This window comes from Typha latifolia, chromosome 10 (genome assembly GCF_019914945.1).
Source record: "Typha latifolia isolate L0001 chromosome 10, TyphaL0001v2, whole genome shotgun sequence".
Classification (NCBI taxonomy): domain Eukaryota; kingdom Viridiplantae; phylum Streptophyta; class Magnoliopsida; order Poales; family Typhaceae; genus Typha; species Typha latifolia.
Window position 1 is genome coordinate 257,837 of NC_133095.1, and position 20,341 is coordinate 278,177.

The 20,341-nt window shown below is 36.9% G+C and overlaps 4 protein-coding genes and 1 non-coding gene across 11 annotated transcripts; 3 read left to right on the top strand and 2 right to left on the bottom strand.

Moving 5' to 3' along the window:
• The first annotated feature begins 212 nt into the window (after window positions 1–212).
• On the top strand, window positions 213–284 carry TRNAD-GUC (transfer RNA aspartic acid (anticodon GUC)). The gene has a single exon. It is a non-coding gene; the product is annotated as a tRNA-Asp (tRNA).
• An 85-nt stretch (window positions 285–369) lies between these two features.
• Window positions 370–2,944, bottom strand: LOC140796289 (UDP-arabinopyranose mutase 1-like). Its single transcript, XM_073149251.1, has 4 exons — window positions 2,435–2,944; window positions 1,309–1,559; window positions 1,046–1,214; window positions 370–852 (listed from the first exon to the last, which is right to left on the bottom strand). Exons 1-4 carry the CDS (start codon window positions 2,942–2,944, stop codon window positions 508–510), a joined length of 1,275 nt encoding a protein of 424 aa, XP_073005352.1. The 3' UTR covers window positions 370–507.
• An 89-nt stretch (window positions 2,945–3,033) lies between these two features.
• Window positions 3,034–8,822, bottom strand: LOC140796290 (PI-PLC X domain-containing protein At5g67130). 5 transcript variants are annotated; one of them, XM_073149252.1, is made up of 10 exons: window positions 8,668–8,822; window positions 8,063–8,550; window positions 7,855–7,977; window positions 7,110–7,247; window positions 6,917–7,015; window positions 5,650–5,953; window positions 5,105–5,328; window positions 4,355–4,441; window positions 3,714–3,814; window positions 3,034–3,306 (listed from the first exon to the last, which is right to left on the bottom strand). In XM_073149252.1, exons 2-9 carry the CDS (start codon window positions 8,144–8,146, stop codon window positions 3,779–3,781), a joined length of 1,095 nt encoding a protein of 364 aa, XP_073005353.1. In that variant the 5' UTR covers window positions 8,147–8,550; window positions 8,668–8,822; the 3' UTR covers window positions 3,034–3,306; window positions 3,714–3,778. The 5 variants fall into 5 exon arrangements, with proteins under 5 accessions (XP_073005353.1, XP_073005356.1, XP_073005357.1 ...); XM_073149255.1 differs by lacking the exon at window positions 8,063–8,550 and having other exon boundaries at window positions 8,668–8,793; XM_073149256.1 differs by having other exon boundaries at window positions 8,404–8,676.
• A 1,104-nt stretch (window positions 8,823–9,926) lies between these two features.
• Window positions 9,927–14,501, top strand: LOC140797034 (uncharacterized). 2 transcript variants are annotated; one of them, XM_073150301.1, is made up of 6 exons: window positions 9,927–10,169; window positions 11,360–11,741; window positions 12,298–12,494; window positions 13,201–13,342; window positions 13,758–13,911; window positions 14,029–14,501. In XM_073150301.1, exons 1-6 carry the CDS (start codon window positions 10,099–10,101, stop codon window positions 14,058–14,060), a joined length of 978 nt encoding a protein of 325 aa, XP_073006402.1. In that variant the 5' UTR covers window positions 9,927–10,098; the 3' UTR covers window positions 14,061–14,501. The 2 variants fall into 2 exon arrangements, with proteins under 2 accessions (XP_073006402.1, XP_073006403.1); XM_073150302.1 differs by having other exon boundaries at window positions 10,045–10,169; window positions 12,303–12,494.
• A 493-nt stretch (window positions 14,502–14,994) lies between these two features.
• Window positions 14,995–20,017, top strand: LOC140795880 (cleavage stimulation factor subunit 50). Of its 2 annotated transcripts, none has more exons than XM_073148653.1 (14): window positions 14,995–15,332; window positions 15,429–15,512; window positions 15,610–15,734; window positions 15,921–15,993; window positions 16,532–16,615; window positions 16,757–16,843; window positions 16,973–17,043; window positions 17,347–17,398; window positions 17,520–17,577; window positions 18,227–18,327; window positions 18,446–18,600; window positions 18,724–18,832; window positions 19,512–19,568; window positions 19,646–20,017. In XM_073148653.1, exons 1-14 carry the CDS (start codon window positions 15,234–15,236, stop codon window positions 19,799–19,801), a joined length of 1,311 nt encoding a protein of 436 aa, XP_073004754.1. In that variant the 5' UTR covers window positions 14,995–15,233; the 3' UTR covers window positions 19,802–20,017. The 2 variants fall into 2 exon arrangements, with proteins under 2 accessions (XP_073004754.1, XP_073004753.1); XM_073148652.1 differs by having other exon boundaries at window positions 15,079–15,332; window positions 15,592–15,734.
• Window positions 20,018–20,341: the final 324 nt, after the last annotated feature.

The window sequence follows — 20,341 nt, forward strand, 5'->3', positions numbered from 1 at the left end:
ATTTCAATTTTCTTTTAGCAGGATCTTTTGAATAATAGTCAGGCCGAGGGATCGTGATTTCCTATGAGATGTTGCCCTCGATCTCGCACGTCAGATGGTCGTTCACGTACGTTTGCCACGACATCTTATTCACCTTCTGTACTCTTTTCCCCCGTATTTTGATAGCATGCAAAAGAACCAAGAGTCATAAACACCTTTTTAAATGTATCAAAGTCGTTGTAGTATAGTGGTGAGTATTCCCGCCTGTCACGCGGGTGACCCGGGTTCGATCCCCGGCAACGGCGTTTCTATATTTTTCTTTTTTGTTTGAAATTTTAATAAGTTTAGTTTCATATTGCTGCATAATAAGATACTAATTTCATCTCAATGTAGGAAAAGGAAGTGCAATTTCCCAAGAGTGAAAGTAGGCCAAATTTTTAAACAAGTGTAGAGAAATTAATAAGTATCCCATACAAGTATTGAATTAAAACTTGGAGATAAAGATCCAAAGGTTGTCTCTGCCTGCGCCTATTTGCTGTTGGCTGAAACATTTGGCACTTGAGCTGCATTTCCAGATGCGTTGAGCTCATCCCAAGCCTCAACCCATGTGACCATAGCATCCGCAAGCTTGGTGAAGTATGGGTCTACTTTCCCAAGCTTCTCCCTCACCTGCTTAGACAGTTCGACGTAGCATTTCTGAACTGTGGTGCACTCCTTGGAAAGGGTAATGGACTGGAAGAAAGGGATTATTTCTTCTTGCCAGAAGATGCCCTTGTACTCCTTCCTCAGATTTGTGAAGGGGTTGCTTGCCTTGCTATGCCAGATGTATGGCAGACCTGTCTTGACTCCCAGTCCCATGTGGTCACAGATGACCTGAATTATCAACAGTTAAAGAGGCAAAGAGAATGCAGCACATCGCAACATTTGGTATGAAACACGTCAACCCTCAAAAGATTGAAGCAATCTAGGGAAATAGAATATAGCGGGCAATGCATTACTTAAGACCAAAGGGGGACTTGGAAGCCTATCAAAATTTCAACTAGTAGTAGAAAGTAGAAACACTCACCTTCATGCACCATCCAGCCCACATATCATCATAACGTCCAACAGGCTGACCATCGCCCATAAGTCCAAAGTACATTGCAGGGCCAATGAGATCACGGTCGAAAGCAAGATTCATACCGCACATTGGGAATAAGGTTCCTTTAGGCACAGTAAGAACAGCATCCACATACCTGGTGGCAGAAAAGTGAGGAACAACTTAACAAGCTTGTTGAATTAAAAAGTAGACTATAAATATTAGAGCTCCAATTTCCCTTGATTGAGCACCTTGTGTTTCTCTCATGAGGCTTGACAAGCTGGGTGGGAGCATCATAATCAGGAATATTGAGCCAAAGACCGTGAGAAACGGCTGTTGGAGCACCTTCTCGTAGGCTGAAAGGATACCCACGAACAAAGTCGGCACCTTCTCTGTAGGGATCATACAAAGTGTTAAAGAAGTAGGGTGTCGAGGGGGTGAGGAGGTTCTTTATGTGCTGCTCAAGTGCATTGATATCCTTGCCTGACGGGTCCTTTGCAACCTAGTTGGAAAGGACAAACGGTAGTTGCTTATTAGATCATATTTATAATCGATTTAATAAGACAAAAACTATATTCACAAAAGAAGAGACCACATCTACCAGAACAAAATAAAGCCTTAACATGTTTGTTCATGATAAGATGTAGGCTGACTGTGCCAATTTGAATCCAGTTAGCAGGAAGGCATAGTACCACCAGTTAGATTAGATCTTTTTTATATTGCTTGATTGATAAACTAAGAGGAATACTTCATAAGTTTACATTCAGATTAATGCACAGTAGTGATGTGAAAGGTAAATCACCAATCAAAATATGCTCTTAAGTCTTTAAGGAATAACACCGCCACTGGAGCTGATGGATCATTATCCTGGAGGCATCAAAGTTGTGACTTTTACAAAGATAATGCTGATAAAGACTAATATCAGTGACACTAGAAGTCCAGTACTGGTTGCAGAATAGGAGGATGTGTCCAGATGTGGTGCTGTTAGTCCACCAGAACAGGATTTTTCACGGATAACTTGACATAATTTGTGCGAATTGTGGTTGCACAAATGCTAGATCCATGAAGTAAAGCAAACAACTCAGAGACCTAAGTTTGACCATGCTATCCCAAAATTAGAGACATAATTCTATGAGGAGATGCATTATCTAATCAAAACTTGTAAACCGATTGTAGCTTCGTCAGATCTATTCAGGAACGGTTATGTGTGTTAGATCTCTGAATCTCTGAGATCAGTTTGGATCACAGAAGCCACCTTCTCACAAAGATCCCACCTTTCTCGCAAACGCCAACTCCTTTCCAACTAAAAGCAAAAAACCCGGATCCGAAATTTTCTCAAATTCAAGAAAACAAAAGAAAGAGAAGGGAAGCACTCACAAAGCAATCATCGTCAATAGTGTAGATGTACTTCTTCTTGGACACCATGTAACCGAAGCATCGGCAAGCGGAGTCCTTGAAGGAGATGCAGGAGGCCTTGGGCCCGAGAATCCTGTTGATGTCATCGCGATTGTATAGCTCGTAGTCGAATCCCTCGGGGACCTTGATGGTCTTGGTTGGATCCCCATCCTGGACTATGATCAAGTGGTAGGGCTGGAAGAAGGGCCTCCACATCTCCAGGAAATCCAGGTTTCGGATCGTTGGGATCACGATATCCAACTCGTCCTTCAGCAACGGAGTAGCCGGAACCGATCCACCCGCCATTGCTAGCTTCGGATCTAGATAGAGGAAGAGAGAAGAGAAGAGAGATCTGTTTCGATCTTGGAGCGGGAGGAAGAAGAGGAGCGAAATGAGGTTATAAAACCAGTCGGCACGTGCGGCGGAGGCGAGATTCAAAACTTTTAATTTTTCTTTCTCACATTTCTTTTTGCGACAAAGTTTTCTTAACATTCTCGAATTATACGAGTCTTATTACTATTGATGATTAATATTTCCTACACACAAATATAAAACTGTAATTATACTTGAACAACAAATGGTTTTCAGAAAATTTATCTGAAAAGTGATAAAGAAAGACTAAAATATAGGTGGCGATAGGTACAAATCTTCATTAAATTACATTATGATTTCTCTGTCAAAATAATAGTTGTAAACAACCCAAAGAAACATCACCACCTCAGAGTCAACTGCCTCCTTTATGTATATAAAAAGAATTCACACATAAATTTGCTTGAGAGTTGAAGAACACCAAACAGCTACATACAGTTAAGCTCATCTAAGCAGCAATGCAAGATAATACGTCTCAGCTTAACCTGAACCAAAACAAAAGATGGCAAATGAGGGTACAAAATATTGCATTAGCTTTATAAACAAAATCTCAGAGCAATATAAAAGAAAATTTTAACATAAACATTAAAATTGGTTGGTCTAACGACAGTTCAATTCTTTGAAACTCTGCCTGCCTAACAACTAAAACAAAAGAATTCAATTTCTCCTAGTTTGTCCTTCTGTCATGTGGCAAGCAGTCTTGAGAAGAAAAAAAAAACATCTTTCTTTTGGATATGGAGGTTCTTCCATAAGAAATTTGAGGTAGCATGTTCAAATATTTGGTGGAAACAAATCTCCAACTGTTGAAAGTTGAATCTATATATTGAGTGCATTTGAGTATCTCATACAAATAATGGGAGATGAAGTGAGAGCTTAAGTTTGAGTCACTTACCATAAGGCATGTTTGCGAGTACTAACTAATGTCTGACATGCCAAGAAGTAGTTCCATAACTGCCATCATGGAGGAGTGCATGTGCCAGAAGTAGAACCAGGCTAGAGGCAAAAGTTCAAAAGAGACATGTTAGCAAAATTTTATTTTTATCTTCCACTTTAAATACTTCTATTCTTATAAAGGAAAGTAGAAGGAATGTGCTGCTCCTAACCATCTTTGTTTTTAACTAATCGATTTCTCTTGTTTAAAAAATCATACTTGTTGAATATGTCATACTAATAAGAAAGCTTGGCAATATAGTTTTTGTTATCGTCAACAGTTCACGTGGTGTTAGTATATTAGATGGCATGGATCTTAAAGGAAAAAATAAGTCCATGTTTGATCTAGAATAGAATTGAGAGTAATAAGGCTCCAATGCTCCCAGGATGCCAACAACCTATTCCAACTTCCAAGTTTCAGAACACAAAAGGAAAGTGATCTTTCATAACTATGCAAGACTTAGACATAAGGAATTCGAGCTTATGATGTAGCTCACGAAAGGGGATTTCCTATTTTTTTAAAAATATTTGATTGCAGTCCTTAGTAGTTAACAAGATAAAATCATTTCGATATAAATAACAAAGATACAAGAGAAGACTTACCAAACAGGCATGCACATCATCACATCCGCACATTAGTCTCCCGTTTAACATGTCAGTGGCCTGAAAAGCTCCTCCTCCATCACTTCGCTGCAACCAGTTGGTTTCCACATTTTGGTCATACTAGCTAGTTACCTTCTAAGTTTATATATATGTTTAAGTTGCAAGATATCAGGCAGAGATTCTTGGTGCAGCTACGTGTGCATAAAAGGAATCTTATCCATGCGAGCTAGATGTGCAAATGTGAACATTGGAGGCGGGACGGGACTGCCCGTCTGGTGTGGAGACACGTTCTGTAGACGGCCCATGTCGGTGTAACGCAAGTTTTTTGGCCAGTCGGTCTTGAAAACCGAAGTATTGATAGGAATACCGGGGGTTCGAATCTTGTAGCTTAGGTGAAAATTGCATAGGACCCAATTGTCCATTATGAGTTTCATAACAACCTACTATTATTTGTTGTTGATCAATGCCAATAGAAAATAAAATATGCAAAGTCCAGTGCGAGAAAGTTCGCATTGTTAAGCCTGACTTCTCAGTTATTCCATGCCATGTGGATTGTATGACGTATAGAAGAATATGGGTTAGTTGCATGACAGTCTGCACTACTTTTGAAAAAGTGGAGTGATCGTAATATGATTGTTATCACATTTAGCGCTCACAAATTACATTCACGAAGATAGCAATCTTTACCATTTGGACTCTAATTGAGTTAATAGCTACTATACTCCCTAAGTACGCAAAGCCAAATAATACCTTGTAGAAATCAACAGCAACAAAGTTAGCCCATCGATTGTTGGCTGCACCGTAACATGTATTGAGCATGTCAATGAGATCTGCAGAGTTATGCTTGCATGCGGTTGTCTTTATTGGTATTGATGGAAAATAATTAACCAGAATTAGAGGCTTGCTGGTGTCATTGAGATGAGCAGACTCAGCACGATTAAAACAATTCCCAGCTTCCATTCCATCATCGCCATCTATGCAATCACAAAAATGTTAGCAGCTTCCTGAAAATGCTAGGAAGGAATCTAGAAACAAGAATTAAGTCCACATTGGTACTTGAAACCACTAGAAAGATAATCATTAACTTATCATTAAGTCTTTATAAAATCACCATAATTAATGGTTTATTAAAAAACATATCAATGATATCTAAGTAATCTTCTTTCATAAAGAAAACGGCTACCAGTTTTAAAGCTAATAAGAACACATCCAGATGAGAAAAATGTAAACGTGGCACTACCATCACAAAAGAACATTAAAATTTATTAAAGAGTTAAAAAGAATTTGTTGCTCACATTGGGTTTCAACCATGTAATTCCACTGATAGGCAATCCCTTCTATGTCTTCTTTGGATCGGATAGATGTGAAGACAATGAGACGCTGGTTGCTAGCAACCATGTTGCTTACCAGAGGCCAGTCCTGCCCATTCTGGGGCATGCTTGAGACTGGGAACCAGTACTTCAACAAACCAGACTCACTGAAGACCTTTGTTAATCCATTTGGTGCCTGGACATAATCTTCTAATATTAATGTGATGATCTCTGATGGATTTGTCGATAGGAAGGCTTCAATTTCCTTCATAGTATCTATTGCTGGTTCCTAAATTAATGAAAAAACTTAGTGAGAAGAAAATATTCCATGACTACAGCCTGTTGAACTATGGAGGAAGAGAAGGATTTTCTGCATAAAATGAAGCACACAGTTTTAGAGATATCTGATCCGACAGTAGTTGTATAATTGGAAACCAATTTTATCACTATGTTAATTTCTAACTTTGTTGTAATCAAAGGTTGCTCATGCCCAGGATGGCATGCACCATGCATGCTTGTCAGATATAAATCAGTACCGATGCAATGGACTATCTTTGATATTGCGATATATATCATGACATTCAAAGTGGCAGACATGTATCAAATTACATCAATTGGTACTGTCAGGCATAATGATTTGGTCTGTTTCTACTTGTTCTTAATTAGTTTGGCTTTTACCCTCTGAGACATCATCTTCAAAGTCATATGTATCTAACATCAGGGCTCAGAAACCATTCTGCAAAGCAAAGACTTAAATACAACTATACGAGTAAGTATCTATTATGCTGGACTTACAAAAGAAGCAAGAGTCATAAACAGCTCTTTGAATTGTGATTTTTAAAGCATGCTGTATCGAGTTGTGCCAGACAAGTAGCAAACTACATCAACTGGTACTATCAGGCATAATTATTTAGCTGTCTTTCCGCTTCTGCTTAGTTTGGCTTTTACCCTCTCTTCTACAAGTGTGGCCAAATATCAATTCATCTTTAAGAAAGGATCAGTGAAGAGATCTTGCCAATGAAATGCAAGGCGCTGTTCTTTCTTCTATAGATTCAAAGCGCCACAGCACATATCATGCCAACAAATGGTAAACAAATGTCTGGGCAACTGCACAGCCTTGCTTCTGACCGAAAAAAGGTTGGTAGCTTTAAAACAAAATGATAAATGTTCTTATCGAGCATGTTTTACCAAAGTTTTCAAATGCGTGAGCCAAGAAAATCTGGGGTCTTATGAATGTGAATGGCATACTCACAAATGCGGTTATATCGTAACATTCCCCTCCAGTTGAATGGCATAACCAGACATCATCTTCAAAATCATATGTATCTAACATCAGGGCTCGGACACCATTCTGCAAAACAAAGATTTAAATACAGGAAGTATCTATTATGCTGGAGTTACAAAAGAAGCAAGAGTCACAAAAAACTCTTTGAATTGTCATGTACATTTAACTGCTGAGTAACACTATCCTCCTCGTTTGTTAAGGTGACCCTTGGAACTCCTGTATGAGATGGCTCCCCACTTATTGCAAAAGAGTTGTGTGTAGTGAGAAATGCATACTTATTGAAAGGCAATGAGTTATTCTGCTCACAGAAAAAGAAAATATAACTTAGCACATGCAGGAGACATTCTTAATCAGTAACCAGCTGGCTGGTTTTCTACAAGGTGAATGACATCTTATTAGACTTATTGAATAGGAATCAATCATGAAATAGAAGACAAATGAACCACCACTAACTTTAGAGACTTTCCTCAAATCGCTTGTGCACATCATAAATTAAGCTAGCAATGGTAGAAACCAGTACTCTGTGTAAAAAAGTGCCTTTTGTTTGTAGTAAGGAGGGGTGGAGGATTTCTGTCTTAAGAAATTAGAAATATCAATGGAACAATAGATTGCAATAATATGCCCAAAAAGTATTCACCAACTAGCAGCTGGTTTGGAACTATTAAAAAAGAGAGTAGGAAAGTAACATTAACTGGAAAAAAAGAAAAGATAACAAGCAAATACAAAAAAGAGAAGCTACTTTATGATCGAACCAGTTACTGTGGATTCTGTTTGTAATCATGTAAAACATAAACTCCATGAGTGATTGTTTTTCAAATGATAACATGTAACTCAGTTTAGATTGCAGAGGGGATTGCTACCTAGCAGAATCAATATAGAGTGAACGGGAAGACTAGAAGTAGTACCACTAAAGTAAATTGGTCTGTCGTTGCTGACCGCACGCACCTCGAACCTACGAATTCGTCCAGGCATGAAGAGCAAAACAACCCAACCTCGCAATCGCTGTCCGACGAACAGTCATCATGGAGCTACATGATGAAAAATTTCCCAACTTTTAGTAGCATAGAGAGGTGCATTAACAGTGGGAGAAAATATCAGCTATATTACTCCAACCTTGCATCCCCCATTAGAACATGCAGTTGCAATGCCAATAAGATTCACCCATATTAGTAAATGCATGACATTGAGAAGACCCATTTCAGACGAAGAAAGAAGGAAGAAACTCTTAAAGTTGCAGGAAATATGAAGGAAAGGAGGGGAATATAACAACAAATCAGGAGGAGGAAGAAAGACACCAAAAGAATCCTTCTCAAAGTTGTCGAAATACGAAAAACCCAAAATTGTAGGTTGTGATGGAATATCAGAATACACTCCGATGCTTCGTCGATGTTATCTAAGTGATGCTTTGATTCACCTCCGTACCTTATTACCTCAAATGATTTATTTTTACATACCGATGTGAAAGGTACGGCAGTTGTATGGCGAATTGCCGCAGTGAAAGCTGTCTGAAGAAGAGAGCAGCTTACCTCAAATGATTTATTTTTACATACCGATGTGAAAGGTACGGCAGTTGTATGGCGAATTGCCGCAGTGAAAGCTGCCTGAAGAAGAGAGCTGCTTACCTCAAATGATTTATTTTTACATACCGATGTGAAAGGTACGGCAGTTGTATGGCGAATTGCCGCAGTGAAAGCTGTCTGAAGAAGAGAGCTGCTTACCTCGTCAAAGAATTAAGATGGATGGATTCGAAGGAGAAGGTAAACACTTGAAACAATCAGTGAGCAGCGCTGGTACGCCATCTAGACTATGATGTGTAGACGAAAGTCGTCGCCGGATTTATCGATGAGTTCATACTTAATTCGCATTAATCTGTATGTAGGACACGACCAAATCACAGCACATAAACTAATTCGTCAAGCAAACGGTGATGTTCGACAAAGATATCCACATAAAGTAACACCAGAATGTAATAAATAAACAACAACTAGTAGAGAGTTGGACTATATATTTATTTTATGTTAAAACTTTGATCCTTTATTACATAATTACATGTGACATCTGCTGGTGGAGAATAGTTCTACACTACAGAGATGTGAAAAGATTATCATGTTTATAACGTAAGCATGCAATTCGGACATATAGAATACTTGGAACTGTTTGTATTATCAACATTGATTTATTAACAATAATAAGGTAGTAGAGCCCTAATATTCAAAAATCTATATGCTGGCTTACGGATGAGATAATATAAAGTATTCGTAAGTGGCAAATATCTGTGTATGCACATTGAGATGGCATCACATGACTTATCACATCTGAGTTGTGATGTCCGATCAAAATTTTAGTTGAAAACGCAGTGCTAAAAGCATCAGTAACATAAATGACTAAGCTGAACTCGATAAACACTATGATAATTAAACAACTCAATCTTATTTGTTACTAGAGTGACTTCAAGCTTATTCATTATCGGATTAGATAAGGGCAAAGGATGACACATCGTCGATCTTATCTCTTCTGTAAAGATATTTGTTATGGTGATTTAGTAGCTACGTTTTCTTTTCTATATAAAAAATTTAAACATATTACTTATATTTTATTTAAAGTTCGAATAAATAAAAAAGAAGTGAAACTTCATTAATATAACTTCTCTTTTAAGTGTTTTAGTGAAGACTTTCTTCCTTTCTTACTTCTATATTGACTTTATTTTGAGGCTTAATTCATTTTAGGAAGAAGTTGGAAGCACCCACCAATTTTGCCACCACTCAAAAATGTTAAGTCTGTGATGTGAGAGAGATTGCATGCTTCCTTGAGATTAGAAAACTGCTACAGACTAGGGTGTTGAGGGTGCGCTCTTGGTCTTTGGGTTGGGCCAGGCCGAATTTGAGTAAGCCCATGTAAAGGTCCAGGACAAACCATGGGCGGTTTGGAAAGCCCACAAATATACTTCACACCCAGCGGTTCCTTTTTCTTTGGGCTTAAGAAAAAGACGAGTGGGGCTACTCCGATTCGTTGCCTTGTCGCCGCCGCCTCTCGATCTTCGACTAAGAAGAGCTCTTTTGATTTCCTGGGTTTTGATCTCCGGTGGAAGCCGAGGAGGCGATTCGAGGCCTTCCCTTCTAATTCCCAACTCGCAGCTCGGAGGAGGCGCCATGGATTCGAGGGAGGAGGTTCCTCGTCCCAAGGTCCCATCTTTCGACCAGACCGAGATCAACTGGGACAAGTATGAGACTCATCCTTCTTCTTCTTCTTTGTGTATGATCTTTATTTGGCAATTGTGGTCCTTGCTCCGAGTTCTTGGACCTGCATGGTTGTTCTTTGTATGATCTTTCTGTTTTAAACCTTACCTTAATTATGCGCTTTCTAATGTTTATTGATCTCGTCACGTTTGCTATCCCTTCTATGGAGTTCAGCGTATTTCTAGATTTGCATTCCCTTATTTAGCAATTTCTATTCCATTACAGTGGTTAGGCATTTTATTGCCATTAATTGTCTGACGATCAGATGGGATCCCCTGTGCCTTTTATTCCTTTTTAGATTCCTTCTAGGGTTTCCATTTTAATCTTTATTCAATCTGGAATCATTTTTGGTCCCAATTCTCTTTACATCTTCAAGAAAGCAAGACATAAATTGGAGTTCTATCACGATTTTGATTTGAAAGGAAGGGAAGAAAGATCATTCGAGGTAGATAGGAGAAGAAAAATAAATCCACCAATAAGCAGAAGCAAAGTAATTATTTTAGGAGAAATCACATTTTACCCTCTTGTGCGGTTAGGACTAAATTCATTCACCCATCTTTTTTTATTTGTGTTACTTTATCCCCTAAAATTGTTACTTTTTTTTGACCTAAGTCAAGTATAAAGATACTCATTAGTCACAAAAATTATAGATAATTGAATAAGCTTTTCAATATATCTAGACTAATATTGATCGAATTTCATAGCACAAAGATATGACAAAAACATACATATATTTAATATATTTGTCATATGTTTATCATTTGAAATCTGAACTGTATTATTTTAGATGTGTTAAAAAAACTTATCTAATTATCTATAATTTTATCTCTAATGAGTATCTTTAATTTCAACTTGTAAATTAATTGAATATGATAGAAAAAAATAATAGTTTTAGTTTGAATATAACTATAAAGGAGTACAAATGAAATTATATGAGGTGAAGTAATTTAGACCTAACCATAGAAGGATAAAATATAGTTTTCCCATTACTTTATGTATATCCCATTCCATGGCAATGTAATAAAAGGAAAAGATATGAATTGTTCTTACTTTTCCCCAGTCCAGTGTTGATATCAAGACCAATTTTTTGGGAATCATTGCATGTTATTTATCTCAATAATATCGAAAAGTTAGTCCATATCTCATCAGAGTAAGATCTAATTCTGTCTTGCAGGCTTGACAAAACTAAGTTGTATGTCGTAGGAGCTGGCATCTTTAGTGGTGTCACTGTGGCTCTGTACCCAATCTCTGTAATTAAGACAAGGATGCAGGTTGCTTCAGGGGATGCTGTGCAGAAGAATGCATTTTCTGCTTTCAGAAATATTCTTGCGGTTGATGGCATCCGTGGTCTATATAGGGGGTTTGGCACAGTTATCACCGGTGCTATTCCTGCCAGGATCATATTCCTTACTTCTCTGGAAACAATCAAAGCGGCTTCGCTTAAAATGGTTAATCCCTTTAATTTGTCCGAGCCTGTGCAGGCTGCTGTTGCTAATGGCATTGCAGGCATGTCAGCATCTCTCTGCTCGCAGTCTGTATTTGTTCCTATCGATGTGGTATGAGTTGGATTATTGTTAGTTTTTAATTTGTTATGAGTTAGTTTTATTTTTTTTTCTTGAAAATCATCGAAATTAGAGCTATTGGAGTCTTTTACTCTGATAAGGATTGGTTTAGACAATGTTGTCAAGTTTTTACTTAATTATGGATAAGACCAAATGGTTGGCATCATGGCATGTTTAAACCATCCAGATATAAAGATATAGTCCTGCTATGAACTATTCTTCCTCTTTGTTTATTCTTTCGCACTAATTATTATTCTGGTTACAAAATCTAAGCATAAGATGTAGCATTGTTTACAACTATAATCCTTCCAAGGTTTTTGGGCCTTGTCATATTTATTTTATAGGGGGCTCTGAAATTATTTTCTGTATTATTCAAATGTACTTTTTGGGACAATAAATGCCCTCAAATGATTCTTTATTATTTGAAAAGATCGCCCTATTAGTTCTTGAAGATGTTGCGGTTAATTGAGCTAATAAGTTGATTATTATGAAAAAGAAAAAGATCATTCTTGGACGTTCTTGCTTTTGGTAATCTAGTCGCTTTTGTTAGGTTAGCCAAAAGTTGATGGTGCAAGGATACTCTGGTCATGCAAAGTATAATGGTGGACTGGATGTTGTTCGTAAAATTCTAAAGGCTGAAGGAATTCGGGGACTGTACCGAGGATTTGGCCTGTCTGTAATGACATATTCTCCATCTAGTGCTGTATGGTGGGCTAGTTATGGGTCTAGTCAACGAATTATCTGGAGGTTAGAATTACCTTTTCTAATAAATATAAAATGACCAGAGGATAGATATGCATAGTTGAAATTGTTATGAAATTATTAATCCTTCAGTTTGTGCTGAAGCGTCTATTTGATGTTGTCAAATATATCAAGCTTGTTGTAACACATGGTTCTTATTTCAAAACATATTGCATTTCTTTATGTTAATGTTGAATATTCTAAAGTCTTATCAACCTTCTATTGCAGGCATTTGATTTTAAAGCAAATTCACTTATCATGTAATCGCCTTACTGATTCATACTTTATTGATATGCTAAATTTATGATTATGCTCTCTGCAAACGTGACATTGTTTATGCATTGATTCAGAATACCTAAACAAATCTTGTGGTTTTGTTGGCAAGTGGTGGAGGTAGAATTTCATGCAAGGAGATGTCATGGTTATAGATGGCCAAAGTATATTGAGTTACATTTTTTAGACATAAAATACACTAGCATTTTATTGGTAGGAACCTAGATTGTTTTTTTTAATCGTGTTTCCTTGCATTAAGCAAATATTTTATATTTCAACTGATAGAAACTTGAATGAGGTATTATTCAAGTCAACAATATAAAAAACCTACCTCAGCATCTACCTGAAGCATTACTCTTAAAGACAAATGAAATTCTGGAGCCTCAGATTTTTGCAAATGACAAGCTTTACAACATAATGCTCTTAATGTCTTGAGCAGGCTTTTAGGCCACAGTCGTGATAGTGAAGATGTTCCTAGCCAGTGGAAAATTGTTGGTGTTCAGGCTACAGGTGGAGTTATTGCTGGTGCAGTGGCATCATGTATCACAACACCCATAGATACGATCAAGACTCGATTGCAGGTATTGTGTATACTTCTAAGTTTCTTGTGATGAAGTAATGAATAACACAAGTCAATAGAAGTTTTAGTGATCTAGGTAGTGGTATACTTCACAGTTGAATCACTTACAGCAAAGTTCTTGAGTTGTTATTCTGCACGTGCTTTCTTGGTATCCTGAGCATCAAACCCTTTTTCCTTTACAAACATCATTCGACTTGCCTTATATGACATTTATTTCCAGTCAAGATATGCAACTCTACCTCTCTTGTATTTATTTCTTTTAAATTGCTTGCATACAAGGGCCACTTTTTTTTTTAATGATTTGCAGTGCCATTAGTTTCTCTTCACATTGACTATCAATGTCTTCTTATATTGTGTTATTACTTGCCAACAATTACTTTGCCTTTTATTCAAGCTTCTCTTTTGTTGGTATGTAGGTTATGGATAATCAGAAGAGACAGACTGCAAGAGAAGTTGTTCAAAGATTGATTGCTGAGGATGGATGGAAGGGTTTATATAGAGGACTAGGTCCAAGGTTTTTCAGCATGTCAGCATGGGGCACCACGATGATAGTAGCCTATGAATATATGAGTACGGACATTTTCTAATCATATGCAAATCCTGTTCTATATTTTGATATTCCATTTCCCATTTAGTGCTTTTTTAAAAAAAAAAATTTAACATACCTTCTCTCTGTAAAATTTTCAGAACGACTGTGTGCTAAATCTGAAGAGCTCTGAAACTATATGTTTCCATTGAGAGTTCTGATTTGCATGGCATTGAGTACTCCTTAAAGATTCTGCAATCAGGAAATATTGGAGCAACCAATGGCCTGATCAGGAAGCGCATTATTGGTTTATCTGAACCTGTTACGGTTTACCTGATACAAGGTGGAAGATGTGATGCCATTTGTGAGAATACTAGAATGGATGTTGTAGTGTTCGATCTTCCAAACTTTAGTTAAGAATTTGTAGAAATTCTTTACTGTTTAAAGCTCCCATAATGTTCTGGAGGGAGAGCATTTTATCCATCAATATTCCAGGCACTAGAAACAGAGATAACCGTGAGTTTTTGTCATGATCACTTTTTCTGGGATAGTAATAATTCATTCAGGTTGGATTATTTGTTACCTGTAATAAGGACAACTTGAAGCAAATATAACCTCCTCCATTTTTTTTTAATGTGTCTGTATTGGTCAGTTGTTGGTCTTCTCGATATTTTATATCTAATTATAACCTACTATTTGTGATTGTTTCCACCCCAATTAGAACTATTTCGAAATGGGAGATTGGATCTAATTAGTGTTTAGAGTGGGTTGACATATTTAAAATAACAAGATGGATTTCTTAGGCGCGTCTTCTATGTAAAAAATATATGCATTTATATTTTTAAAAAGTCAAAATTTAAGAACTTTTTGATGCAAATGTTTCGTTCAGAGCGTTTGAAACTATCATGTAAAGTTGATCATGTGATGATCACATAATATTTACAAATTAAAGGTAAAAAATGGTGGAATATGTGTGTAATTATTCCTTAAAAAATGTTGGTATTATAATTTTTTTTAATAAAAGGAACTAACCAGAATTTTAGGCGCTCAAAGAGAAGCCTACAGTGCCTTCGAATATATATATATATATATATATATATATATATATATCAGCTGTTAGCTGTATCATATTTTTCCTTTTATTTTAGTATTTTACTAGTGCTCGCTCCTAATAGCGGAGAATTATAAACATAACGGAGGTTTAAGAGCTAGGGTTTCGGTTTCAATAGACCCGCTCGAATTGCTTGTTTTGCCTTCAATTCGTAGTAAAAGATTGGATTTTTTTTTTCTTTTTTTTAGATCCATTTTTACACTGGTCACTGCGGGGGAAGCACCGGATCCACTCGGTCCCCGGTGGCTTTGAGGAATGGAGGCCGGTCTAGAGCTAACGCTTAATGAGGGGAAGCTCCTTCGCCAGGTTAATGCCCTTATCGTTGCCCACCTTCGCGACAACAATCTCAGTCAGGCAATACCCCTTATCCTATTCCTCCGTCTTCTTTATTCTGGGGGTTTATTTTTGCTTCATCTGATTCCTTGGCTATTACTTTTGACTTACACACAGGCTGCGAATGCAGTTGCGTCGGCGACAATGACGCCCTTGAGCACGGAAGCCCCTCCAAACAAGCTTCTTGAACTTGTTGCCAAGGTCTGCACTTTATTACGGTTGCAATTTGAAATCTTCTACTCTAGTCTATTTAGCTTATTAGGGTTCTTGGAGATGCTAGATTCTGAGGTGTCAACAGGGTCTTGCTGTGGAGAGAGATGAGGCCTCGAGAGGAATTCCTTCTGGTGCTATCTTTGATTCCGTTGCAGGGATATCGGCAGGATATGGCTCCGTACATGTTCCAACCAGTTCTGTAGATTTCAGGTCAGTTGGCTTTTCTCTCTGTTGCAAACTCAAACCCATGTCATAGTCATTAATGTTGCCAAAATTGGCGTCCTAACATTATGATAAGACCATGTTACCTTTAGCCCTTAATGCATCATTTTCTACTTCTAAGATATTGCCTGCATGTAGGTTTTTCTTTTTTGGCTAATGTAATTATCAAATCAGTGCTGTGCAGGATACTAAAGGTTCATCAAAGAGTTTCCCTAAGCATGAGACAAGACATGTTTCAGAGCATAAGGTATCAAAATGAATGTTTATCAGTTCTTACCCGTTTTTTTTTATTACCTTTTATTCTTAACTATCTAGGCCCTTGAGATGACATAATTTGGTAGCTAGGTCCTTCTACGCAACAACTGGCAAACCTGTTATGTTCTTTGGTGTCCCTGCAAGTTGATATGTTTGAATGTTAATGTTTGAATGTTAACAGGTCTTCTGAGCTTTCTTCCTTGGATTTATCTCGTAGTCGCCTTTCATAGATTTTCATAGGCTGCTGAAATTAGTTGGCATCAATTTTCTTAAATTCGAGGGATTTCTTGAACTTTTTTGAAGCTGTAAGGTCTTTTGTGGCATCAATTTTTTTTTTCTGTTCTCTTTATTTTTGTGTTTATTTTATATTAAAGAGAAGGCTTAATTACAATTATTTTCATCATTCAGATGTTACTATATACAGTTGTGCACTTGGCATATGTAATTTTTCAAACCTTCAATTAATGATGTCTCTAGATATTGCAGCATTTAATGTATTGAAGTTTTATGTGATTTATTCTTCTGTACAGAATGTTGCCAGATGTGCGAGATTTAGTCCCGATGGTAGATTTGTTGCAACTGGTAGTGCAGACACATCGATCAAGCTGTTTGAGGTACAGTCCACTCATTGCCTCTCATACATTTACCATATTCCATCCACTACCTTCTTGAGGTACAGTCCACTCATCATTTATAATACCCTTACGCCATTCCATCCTCTTACCTTCTCTTTAATATTTCTATCTTTTTTACAGATTTCAAAAATTAAGCAAATGATGCTTGGAGATGTAAGAGATGGCCTTGTTCGGCCTGTTATCCGAACATTTTATGACCACCTACAGGTACTTGAATTCTACTAAAGCTTTTTGTAAATACTGGTAATGGCACTATTAGATGTGATAGATCATCAATTAACATGTTCTTTTGTGAGTATATCATGTCTAATATTCAAGGGTTTTGATGCTTTGCAGCCTATCAATGACCTGGATTTCCATCCTCAAAATACTATATTGATATCGGGGTCAAAGGATCACACCATTAAGTATGTATCCTGTGAGAACATGTATAGACATATTACCTAGACCAGTGGATCTTATGTGTTGGGCTGTTTGAATGGGTGGTAGCTTCACTCTAGCATATTCATCCCTAATTACTAAGATTGTTCATTTTATTCGCATGTTGTCTATACGTTCTTGTCTGATTTCATATTAAGATTTTACTTTTTGTGCTTGTGAGGCTATCTCTGCTTAAACCTAGTATAAGTTCCATTTTTAAATCTGTCCTAATATTCTTTTACAATACTTGTATTATACATAATCATCTATATCTGATAGTTTCTTTTCAGGTTTTTTGATTTTTCGAAGACAGTTGCTAGGAGAGCTTTTAGAGTTATTCAGGTTCTGACAACCTCTAATTTATATTAACTTGTTCATTAGTTTGATGTTCTGTGTGATCGAGTTATTGCTTGCTATAACCAAATGAAAGGACAAGTTCATTTTGATTCTTTTGTGAAAACAGGATACTCATAATGTGAGATCTGTATGTTTTCATCCTTCTGGGGAATATCTCTTGGCTGGTACTTGTTTCTGCTATCTTTTTCTCTATTATTTTCACAATCCTTGTGCTAAATTCCATTAATTGCCTCAACATGGGAAATTGCAATTATATTGTGAGAAATTTTTGTCCCAGGTTATGACTAACCCTTGGGTGAATTGGCCTGGTTTACCTAGTAAGGACAGGGTTGTCCATGTTCTACCTGACAGAAGCTTGACTCTGATAATATTTCTTTTTTGTTGTGGTAGTTCTTGGATAACTGATTATCCACAAAGCTGCTTCTATGTAGTTGATGATAAAAGGGTGAAATCCTGCAGCAATTGATCGGTGATGTAGCATCCCATTTAGTAATAAAAACTCCAATTCTTACTGTTCAAAACTCTGCATATGTATATTAACATACTCCCACTCTAAACTCTAATTCTTACCGAGGCTGATATTTAGTGATAAAAACATGAGATGTTGACACTTGTTTGTCGTGGACATTTGCGTTGTTATCTTTGATAGGAAAAATATTTTCAAGATGTATTTATTATATAACGCATTCTAGTGCCATCTGGATTTAAACAGAGCACAGTATGAAAATAAATTTTTGGTATTTTGTAATAGTTCTGAGGTGAGTTCTGCTTTCCATTAAAATGAATGACAGATGTATTACAACCTATTTACAGGGACCGATCATCCCATTGCACATCTATATGATATCAATACTTTCCAGTGTTACTTATCAGCAAATTTGCAAGAGCTAAAGGCTAATGCTGCCATCAACCAGGCATGTTTGTTTCTTCTTTTGCCTCCAAAAGTCCAAATCTTGATAGAGTGCACCACGATCTCATAATGATAACCTGGTATTTCCTGTTCTTTGTTGAGAACTCCATCTTCTGGTGTAGGTGCGCTATTCCTCTAATGGCAGCATGTATGTGACAGCTTCCAAAGATGGTTCTATTCGCGTATGGGATGGAGTGACTGCACAGTGTGTCCGGCCCATACTTGGGGCACATGGGTCAACAGAGGCCACAAGTGCAAGTTTCACAAAGGACCAAAGGTATAGTTTTTTTGGGGTGTGTAAGATATTTCATTCTATTAACCTCTACTAACAGATAATCTTATTTATAAATTATAGTCATCCTTTTGCTTATATAAGCATCTCAAAACTTTAACCTTCTAGGTTTATTCTATCTTGTGGAAAGGATTCTTCTATAAAGTTGTGGGAAGTTGGCACTGGAAAACTTGTCAAACAATATCTTGGTGCAGTTCACACACAGTTGCGTTGCCAGGTTGGTTATCATAGCACATTCACTTTGATTATATTGATTTTATGCGAATCCATCATGTTCTCAGTAGTATTTGTTCCCTCCCAGAAACAAATACTTTGGTAAATATTGTCTCTTATTCCATCAATAAAATCCAGTTCTTTTCTACAAGTTTTATTATCATTAAAGCTTTAAATTTAGTGCTTGTATGTTTTGATAATAACGATCCCCTTGTGTAATATTGAGATATCTCCTATAGTCCTATGCTTGCCAGTTGCCACTCTACAAATTATTCATAATATCATTCAGTTTGAATGATACATGAACCTAAGTGACATGAACATTTAGAACAGTTCAATTTACATTAACAATATTCCATTCAAATGGTTCTCATGGTTTCAACATGCTCTTATGACACTGGTCACTGCAACAATTTTTTCTCAGTTATTTGTATAGTAGAGAATGTCAATCTACACCTGAATATCTTATACAAAATGTAATTTAAAAGAATGCAAAAAATGAACCGATTGCTTTTGGTGCGAGCAGAATATCAGATTAGATCACAATTAGCATTTAGCAACAATGAATTTGAAGTGCTGCCTTGAGTCTGTCATAGAGATTGTATCCAGGCTGTCGCTGACAGCGACCTGTCTTGTATAAATTGATTGAATACCCACGTCTTCCCAACTGGTTTGCTTTGCAGGCTGTCTTCAATGAAACAGAGGAATTCATTTTATCAGTTGATGAACCTAACAATGAGGTCAGTACTCACTCCACAGACAATTAAATTGTTACATGTTCTCATAATAGGTTTGGCTGAAATATGGTTGGTTTCAGGTTGTTACTTGGGATGCTCTCACTGCAGAAAAGGTAGCAAGGTGGCCATCTAACCACATAGGTGCACCGAGGTGGCTAGAACACTCGCCAGCGGAGGCAGCGTTTGTTACATGTGGCAATGACAGGTCTGTGAGATTCTGGAAAGAAAACCCATAGGTGAGCAAATGGTTTGCCCAATTTGCCTGAGAAAATCATTATAAATGTGTTATTACAGATTACTGTTTCCCCTTCTGTACAATTTATTCTGTTTGTGTTGTAGCAATTTTTTATGTACAATGGTTTCCAAGGCTTTGCTCACTTGTGTAATAAGGGTGGAATATGTATAACTACTTTAATTTTAATACTAGAAAAAGAGAGCTAATACTAATATAAGCTATATTAATATTTAGATCAATAATAGTATAAGGAGTAATAATTATATTTAATGTGACATAATGTTGATACTAAAATTTTAAAGGATAATAAAATTGTATTAGAAATTGGTGATGTTTGAAATTAAATGACGAATTTTTTTTTGCATTATACGGGTATGTAGGGTTATAATCTAGCACTCAGGATGCAGAGTAATACTCACACTGTGTAGGTATATCGAGTTATAACCTTGCACACTCGATAGTGGGGGTAATACTCTACACTGTAAGATTATTACCCAGCACAGAGAGAGGAGATAGCAACTTTATTGATATGATTAATAAT